The sequence below is a fragment of the Ananas comosus genome, linkage group 3 (genome assembly GCF_001540865.1).
Source record: "Ananas comosus cultivar F153 linkage group 3, ASM154086v1, whole genome shotgun sequence".
Taxonomy (NCBI): domain Eukaryota; kingdom Viridiplantae; phylum Streptophyta; class Magnoliopsida; order Poales; family Bromeliaceae; genus Ananas; species Ananas comosus.
This window is the reverse complement of record NC_033623.1, coordinates 883,747-893,006: the sequence shown is the minus strand read 5'-3', so window position 1 is coordinate 893,006 and position 9,260 is coordinate 883,747. Positions and strand designations below refer to the sequence as shown.

The window sequence follows — 9,260 nt, the reverse complement described above, 5'->3', positions numbered from 1 at the left end:
ATGGGAGCTGAGGCATTGGCTGAGATGGTAGAGATCGGGAAGCAAAAGCTCGAGGTTGCACGGGAAATGCTAAATATAGAAAAGGCTAGTCGATCGACAATCCCACCAATTGACGTTTGTATGAACAGAGTTTATAATCTAGTAGGCACAACGAATATACGTGCCATTGCGGCTGGGATTTCATTGCGGGCTGAGACAGATAGACAACTTTCTATGACCCTGAATGATGAGCTTGCACTTGTGTGGATTAACCACCAGCTTGGCATGCATAACCTCAATTATAGGCCTGACTTTCCAGGATTGTAGATAGCCGTCGCTACTTTCTATTGTTGTATATTGGTTTTTAGACATGGCTTTTATTTCGCATGTATTTTAGGTTGCATTATGTGTTTGTGCCTTTTATGTGCATTGTATATTATGTTGCATTATGTGTTGATCTTAGGTGCTTCCTCGCGGGGAATAACACACTTTTCAGTGTGACATAATCAACAGTTTTTAACCTATGTTATGTGAAAAAACTTGTCATATCATGCATGTTATAATCTAGTGGGTAATATATTATTCAATATGTACTGCCATCTTCGTGATTGCAATTAGCTTCAATGTATTGATTATCTTTTTTATGCATTACAGCTGAAATGGGTGAATTACTGAATCGTTATATATTCTCATCGCCAACATTAGCAAATATTATGACAATACTAGATGAAGATGATGATTACTGGAACCAAATTTTTATGATACTTTATGAGCAGGACTATCTTACATTTGCTGCTAACACGTTGCACAGATGGCCTTATAGAACTCGATCTTTTTCAGGGCATGAATTAGTTACTGATCTTCTCAATGGTCATCCAGACAGAGGGTACCAGCACTTTTGCATGTCAACAACAAATTTTATCGCACTTCGCGATGTGCTGCTTGCTCGGGGGTTGATACGAGCAACACGACGTATGACAACCGATGAGCAGCTAGCTATTTTTCTATTTTGTGTCGGTCATGGCGTGGAAAATAGAGTGTTGGCAGAAATATTTCAGCATTCAGGAGAGACAATTAGTCGACACTTCAACAATGTGCTACGAGCGCTTGTAACGTTGAAGGACGAATACATGAATTTGCCGCCAAGTAATGCGGCCCTGCATCCAAGAATTCGGGATAATATAAATTTTCATCCATTTAAGGTAAGTTTGGCTGATGATAATATAGTTTCCGTTGCAAATGTAAATTTCTGTCAAATATTTCTTAATGTAGATTATGTTGTAGAATACAATTGGTGCGATAGACGGAACATAAATCCCTGTGTGTGTCGAAAAGAGTGAGCAACCACGTTTTCGCTGCCGCAAGGGATTTACGTCACAAAATATGATGGCTGCAGTATCATTCGACCATATTTTCTTGTTCATTTGCACTAGTTGGGAAGGATCGGCTGCTGATATGCGTGTTCTTTGATGGGCGTGCGATACAGGGAGTTTTATAGTTTTCGAAGGTAAATGATAATATATTGTTCAATATTCACAGATTTATTCATATACAAAAAATTGAGTAAATACTATATTCATTGCTATAGGTAAATTTTATTTGGTCGGTTCGGGGCACGCAAACACTGACAAGTTTCTAGCACCTTACCGGGGTGAGCGGTATCATCTCAGCCAATTTGACACTTTTACGCGGGCTCGTACGCATCAGAATCCTCGAAATTTATATAATCATCGGCATGCGCAATTGCGAAATATCGTAGAGAAGAGTTTTGGCATTTTAAAGAAGCGGTTTAAGATTTTAACTCAAGCAACTCCATTTTCCATCAAAGTTCAATGCTTGATACCTATGGCATGTTGTGTGCTGCATAATTTTATTCGACGACAACAAGAAAATGATAGATATTTTGTTGAGCAATTAGAGCTAGAAACCCCTGAAGGCGACGTTGGCGATCCAGAGCCTATTCCAAGTAGAGGCGATGATTCGACACGAGGGGAGTCCTTGCGGCGCTCTATTACTGATCAACTATGGAATAATCGATCTTGAAGATGCCTACTTTCATCTGGTTGTAGGACTACATATTATCTTCATGTGTAATATATTTATGTAATGTGTTTGAATAGTATCATATTAGTTTCGAATATTTATTATGTGCTATGTTACAATTTGGAATTTGCGCCATTGGCACCTACCTGTTTGTATGTATTATCGAAAATAGCGTATGTCATCTTTACAACTATCACGCTACATTTTGATTTATTTATTATTGTATCGGTTAAAAAATATTCGGTAAAAAATAATCGCATTATTTTACGTACAAATGAATTTTAAAATATATAACTTACCAATCCTACAACTCACCCTTCTCTTTTTCTCATAGGGGTAATTAGGTAACTTTGTCATTTCACCAACCCACTATCCTCTTAACCCCAAATACCATCCAAACACTTTTTCTCTTATCCCTCCTTATATCTATTTTCATCCAAACACAAAATTACTCTTATCCTCATACTTGTACCTATCCCTGGAACAGCTAGTTCTTGCTTATCCCCGAACCAAACCGTGCCTTGGAGGACATCTCTGAATGCTTGCCCCTTTGGCGGGACTTCACTTTTTTATGAATCGATTTCTCCCTCTCAAAAAAAAGAAAAACGAAAAAAAAGGACTCTACACAAATTATCGGCAAATCTAACTATAACAATTGGAAAAAAAAACTTATTTTTCTTCAAAGCAAACGGACAAAAAAAAACTAAAAAAATAGTTTTTCATAAAAAAAATTTCCAAAATTTCTTTTAATGCTTTTTCTAGAAACCAAACAGCACTTAAGTAGTGAAACCTTCATGCTTGGTTAGTAAAGAAGGTTCTTATAAGCAAAATGTTTAGATTAGGTTTTTTTTTTCTTTTTTTCCAGACTTTCAAATTATTATTATTATTATTATTATTATTATTATTATTTGAGATAAAGGTAGCACGCTACGTGCTTTATTCATTTGGAAAATGAATTCTACTACAAATGTTGAGATAGCAGGGCCTCGAATGGATCAAATAGTTACATGAAAGGAAAATAAATACATAAATAAATAAAAGTGAAAAAATAAAAGATCACTTAGAGTTGCAAAACTTAGTCCATTCCCTTATTATTTCACGGATTTGTCTAATAGCCACTAAAACGTCGAAAGATTGATTTTTAAAAATTACACTCTTTCTTTCTCGCTAAATCATCCACCAACAAGCCGCCAAACTAGCCAGTGTAGAGTACTGGCGTACCAGGCTGATAATAAAACTCTCTTTATTACACACAAATAACTCTCAGTCACATACACCCAAAAGACTACAAACTTCACACACTCACTTCACTATACCTCACAACACTTCCTCACCTCACACTCACACACACACACTTTCACTCTTGCACTCTTGGTGTGGAGGCCTCACACCTATTTATAGGCCTCCAACCTACCTACATGAGTACTCTAGAATATTCTAGAGTACTTGCTTCTAGAACTCACTAAAGTGCTCTATTAACAAATAGAGAGCACTTTGTTCCTAGAGTTTTCTAGAATGCTCCATTAGCTATTAGAGAATTGGAAAGGGATAGAGCATTCTAGAATGTTCTATTAAAGAGAGAAGGAGAGTTGCCTCTTTCAGCCAGCTACTTCTTAGGTAGCTCTTGGGTACTAGCCCTTAATTATTGATACAGAATTACTTGGACGCAAACATTGTTTCAATTTCATAATATATATTATGAAGTGATCAACAAACTCTCGCAACAAAAATATTATAAACCGATCTTACTAATAGAATTGAAAGGATCAGTTGAAGGATCTGATTTTTCAGTTGATGAGCTTATCGAATGTACTTATTTTATGATACTTGTACAATTGAGTAATTATAAAGTGAAAATATACAAAATTTGTCTAAACTATAAACTAATTTTTAGAGTTGATTATCCAATCTTTCAAAGTTTTTCTTTTAGTATCTAATCTTTCAATTTATTTGAATTGAGTTAGTCAAAAGTATTTTAATTTTAAACTTTGAATACGTCATTTATCTTTTGTAGATTTAGTTAATATGCTTTGTGTAATTCTTGCAACTATAAATTTATTAAAGTAACTAATTAATTTAAATATTAAAATTAAAATGTCATTGACTGATTCAAATAAAATAAATTGAAATGTTAGCTAGTAATTCTAAATTTTAAAAGGTTAGATAGTTGACTCAAAATGGTTTATAATTCAGATAATTTCTATATGATTTTATCTTAAGTTAATAAAACTCATTGTGAAAGTGAGAGTGAGAGTGAAGGGAATTTTAGAATAATAGAAATGAAGCACCATTATTGAAGCAGGAATTTTACTTAAAAAAAACAATCAAAGTGCGTTTAGCTTGGCATTTTTGCAAACTCCTTCAAGTGAAAAGAAAACTACGGAATATCATGAACTAACATAGAGAATACAGTTCAGTTTGAGAATTGAGACAACAACTAATGGACAAGGAAAAAAATAAGAAGAGAATCAAAAAAAGTTTTTACCATTGCTACTGTCATTGATTAGTTCGATAACGCCCATTTTGCTTGGTATATTCGAGATATGTTGATCTATCTTCGGTGTAGGCGCTAACACGAGAAAAGCACTCGATGATAGGCCAGTCCAGACCTCCCCTAAGGCATCTCTGAATTACGGTGGCACTGCAGCGCATCACCAGTTGGAGATGCACTCGTTGCTGGACCAGTCTAAATAACCATTCTGGAAGGGACTCCATAGAATAATCTTGCAGCTCTAGGTATTGTAGTGCAACCAAATTATCGACGCACTTAAGACCTGGAGAGTCCCAAATGGTGAGCTTCTTTAGGGCAGGAAGATTTGAGAGCATTTCTATGCCATTATTCATTTCAAGTTTAAGCTGAGTTATGAACAGGAAGTCCTCAATTACACTTAGGCTATGAGCTCGTTCAACATCCAAAATCCGGAGTGCTCTGAGTTGCTGCAAACCTTTTGGAAGTGCTCTAAGTTTTGGGCAATCCACTACATGCAATTGCTCTAAACGAGGCATAACTCGAAGTGAGACAGATGATGAGTTTCCAGTTTCACTGCCAACCAAGGACCATTCTTCCCAATTAGGCATTTTCATCATGAAAAGAAATTCAAGCTTAGGAAAGGCTGTTGCTGCATGCACCCCATCACCAACCCCATTACCGAGTAATTCTGAACTAATAGTTACAATTGCCAAAGCATCTTTGATTGAGAGATGCCTCAAATGCGGCAATTGGCCTAGAGATGGAAGTTGTGAGCATAGTGGCAAACCTATGAAAATCGCATATGTTAGATAAGGAAGGTAAGTACCCAAAGATGATGACACCATCCAACTCGAAAATTGATGGCCGTAAAAGTTGTAGATCAATAAATCTTCTAAACAAGTGGGAGGGCGTAATTTCTCAAAAGTGTCTTCAATCCTATTAATCTCTCCCTGTGTGCATAGCGGCACTTCTACCCTCTCCGACTGCAGTGTGCAGGATATAATTAGTTGCTTTAGGAAGGCTTTATCTTCAAGTACAGAAGCCCTATTCCTTGGTTGAGTTACTGTCAGCAGTTGATCTATTAGGTCATCTGTGGACTGCACGGAATTTGCATTATGTTTTCCCCCCAAAATAGATAATTGGAGCCACCTTAGTTGGCAAAGTGATTTTAATTCTTCCAAGTCCCAACTATTTTGTTCGGTATTGCAACTATTATCTGCATTAATAATGAATCCTGTCAGGTCATTTAGCAGTTGCAGTCTTCCAATCCCTTCGGGGACACTTCTTAAAGAGGTACCAAAAAGGCCAAGCTGCCTAAGGCTGCATAAGTGAGTGATACTCTTTGGAAGTGTGTTTAGAAATTCGCAATGATGTAGGTTTAATGCCTGTAAATTTCTTAGTAAGCCGATAGAGTCCGGTAGCTTGGTTATGCTAGTCCGATCAAGATCTAACAATCGGAGGCGTATTAGATTTCCCACACTATCAGGAATGCATTCAATCCCTTTTCCGTTAAGAAGCAGCACTTGGAGATATGGAAACCTAGAGAAAAGATTGTGCGGAATTCTAGGCGGACTCATGAATAGTAGTAAAGTCCTCAACCGTAGTTGCTCAGTTTCTAGACCAGGGATTGTAACAATCTCTCTGCTCTAAGCAATTGACAAACGATGAAGCTTTGACACTGCAGTAGCATCCAAAGACTGTGGGTCTCCATAGTAACTTTCACCTTGTGACAAATATTGAGAGAGAGATCGCAAGAGATCGTGTACTTCGCATATTCTCTGATCCCCATAAATAGAATAAGGCTGTAGCAGACTCCTCCTTATTAGCTCGAAGTAGTATTGGTCCGCTAACACTTCCATTATTAAACCTTCTTCTTGATCGACGAACCCTTCTGCCACCCACATCCTGCGAAGATCCCCAAGGTACAGTCCATCAACCTCAGGGTAAGGCATAATGAAAGAAAGCATCGCTTCAGATGAGACGGTAAATCGTCGTAACTCAAGTAGAGAGCTCCCCTGAATTCCTCAGGAAGCTCACTCATAGACCAAGCATTGCTTTTGAGAACTTTCTCCCACTCTTTTCTGCTTTTCTCCTTGGTGGTTAAGACACCGGCAATCACTTTGATTGCAAGCGAAAGGCCGCCGCATTTGTTAACAATTCGAACCCCCACACTTCTCAAAGTTTGCACATCTTCTCCTTCTTCTTCTAGATAGGTTTTCTTGCAAAGCAACTCCCAGCCTGAATCAACAGTCATTTTCTCCACCTGGTGAATGTGTTTCGCACCCATTCTTATCGCAACGTTCTGGTCTCTCATGGTTGTAGAATATCGGCGTACCAGGCTGATAATAAAACTCTCTTTATTACACACAAAATAACTCTCATTCACATTCACCCATAAGACTACAAACCTCACACACTCACTTTTACTACTTCACTACACTTCATAACACTTCCTCACCTCACACTCACACACACACACACTTGCATTCACTCACTCTTGCACACCACCTCACACTCGCTCTCTTGCACACTTGGTGTGGAGGCCTCACACCTATTTATAGGCCTCCAACCTACCTACATGAGTACTCTAGAATATTCTAGAGTACTTGCTTCTAGAACTTACTAAAGTGCTCTATTAACAAATAGAGAGCACTTTGTTCCTAGAGTTTTCTAGAATGCTCCATTAGCTAGTAGAGAATTGGAAAGGGATAGAGCATTCTAGAATGTTCTATTAAAGAGAGAGGGAGAGTTGCCTCTTTCAATGGTCACCAGAACACATCCACCAGCTGCTCCATTTCGCAGCGGGTTTCGGAGTAAATCGGTCCATACGTCCGATCGCCATACATCGTCCAGCACGAGAAAGATGCTCCTCCCTCCAAGAGCCTGGCAGGAGAATAGGGAGCAGTTCCGAAACCCGTTCGGCACTTCCGTGGCTGCCTCCTACTTTTCGAGTGATCTCCTGTAGCAATTGAACAGCTAAATATTTTTGGGAGACGCAAATCCAAATTATCACCTGGAAGTTCTCCCAGATTCTAGGATTGTTGTACACCTTCTGAGCGAGCGTGGTCTTGCCGATCCCTCCCATGCCTGCTACAGCAATCACTTGAAAATTCCTTCGGTTGTTCGTGGCTATCATCTCGACCAATTCGTCGGTAGCATCTTCGATCTCTCTCCCGACAACATCGGCTTCCATGATCTCACAAGTCTCGCGCGTGGACAACATGCTTGCCACTCGACCCACCATCTTTACCGACTCAAGATTAAAGATCCACTGGTCCTTCGCAACTTCATCGATTCTATTGTTGAGGGCTCTGATTCTATTGGCTAAGTTGTGACGAACTCGAATTGAGTTAAAGCAAGAGAACGTAGGGAGGCCGCAGAAGATCGACGGACCTGAGGATGCGGACGGCAGCTCGTTGTCAAGTAGCTTGCCACCCTCATACCTGAGGTCGTCAAAGATATTGTTCGCTTCGTGCAAGATACTTTGCAGCTCATTCAACCAAGCGGTATCTTTGGTCCTCTCCCCCCCTACTTTCTTCAGCGCGCCGTCGATCCACTTCATCCTCCTCTACAGCTTCTCGAGCTCTTCCTTCACCCCGAGAATCATCGCCACTTCATCCTGGATTAAAGCAGCGAGCTTCTCTGCGCACTTACTGAAAAGAGCGTCCAGCGCCTCCATTTGCGTGTTGATGCTCGATCAAATTCTTCTTGCTTCGTCTTGCTTCGCAAAATATTTCGAGTTCAACTATTGCCAGATCTATGCTGCTCTTGATTCAGAAGAATATAGGCCTTTGAGTTGACTCATACCCATCCTGAGGTTTAAAGAATATTTTAAAACTTTCTACTTTAATGCTAGTTCGATTATCAACTTTGTATTATACTCCTACAACTTTACTAATAGAGAAATCACATTTTCTTAATAAATCCTATCATTTTTTTTTCTTTTTTTCCTAAAAATTAAAAAAAGTTAGTGAATTGTTTAATTTTCGGATGAGGAGTTGTAGAAAATACAACCCCTTTTGATAGCAAACTTAGTTCTGCACTCAAAAAAATTAATAAAATAAGTATCAAATATTGCCCTTTATACAAAGGACACTTTTTCTTTCTAGGTATTCTAGCATTGCTTGTGTTAGATATATCTCTCTTAAACCCTAATTTTTTCAGAGCATATTCTATTTTTATTAGCCAATTAAATTTAGTCCAAATTATTTTCTAATTTTATTAAAAAATATTTTTAATCTTAATGAGTTTTAGAAGAGAACATAGGACCGATCATTTATTGTTTTGTATATAGAAAAAGTAAAGTTGGAATAGCTTCGACAAAAACTTGTTCCATTTTGCGGGTTCAATTAAATTACAATTATTTAAGATAATGTTCAATAGTATAGATAGACGTTTCTAATGTCCTATTGTTGAAAATTAGTTTGGAGCTTTAAAAACTTCAATAATATAGAGAGAAGTAGATAGATGTACACACCTGCCACCGTATCAACTAAAAAAGCATTATGAAAAGAAAAAGAAGAGATTTGATTGTTTTGTGCTCTCCTACTCAGTTTGCCCACTCCAATCCTAATTCGAAGGGTCCTTAGTGTTCGAATTTCGTTTGTTAATAGTTTCATATCGAATAATTAACAAGAAACTAATAAATTCGATGTTTATTAATGGATCCGGCCCAACAGGCTTAAGCTTTTGGGTTGAATGGATTTTTACTAGCGGAACGAGTCTTCCACTTCTCTAACTTTTAGATCATGTATTTTTACAAAAAAAT

At 38.0% G+C, this 9,260-nt stretch overlaps 1 protein-coding gene across 1 annotated transcript; it reads right to left on the bottom strand.

Annotated features, from left to right (window-relative positions):
• On the bottom strand, positions 4,519–8,054 carry LOC109707402 (putative disease resistance protein RGA3). Its single transcript, XM_020228641.1, has 5 exons — positions 7,506–8,054; positions 7,262–7,375; positions 6,612–6,755; positions 6,259–6,507; positions 4,519–6,138 (listed from the first exon to the last, which is right to left on the bottom strand). The coding sequence occupies exons 1-5, from the start codon at positions 8,052–8,054 to the stop codon at positions 4,519–4,521; spliced, it is 2,676 nt and encodes an 891-aa protein (XP_020084230.1).

Bases quoted from the DNA above. Each gene is read 5' to 3' on its own strand.
- LOC109707402 (XM_020228641.1), bottom strand. From the start codon at position 8,054: ATGAAGTGGATCGACGGCGCGCTGAAGAAAGTAGGGGGGGAGAGGACC. The intron at 6,756-7,261 runs GTGACCATTGAA...CACATTCACCAG, and splicing joins CAGCTGGTGGATGTGTTCTG to GTGGAGAAAATGACTGTTGA. The intron at 6,508-6,611 runs GTGATTGCCGGT...TGAGGAATTCAG, and splicing joins GCCTTTCGCTTGCAATCAAA to GGGAGCTCTCTACTTGAGTT.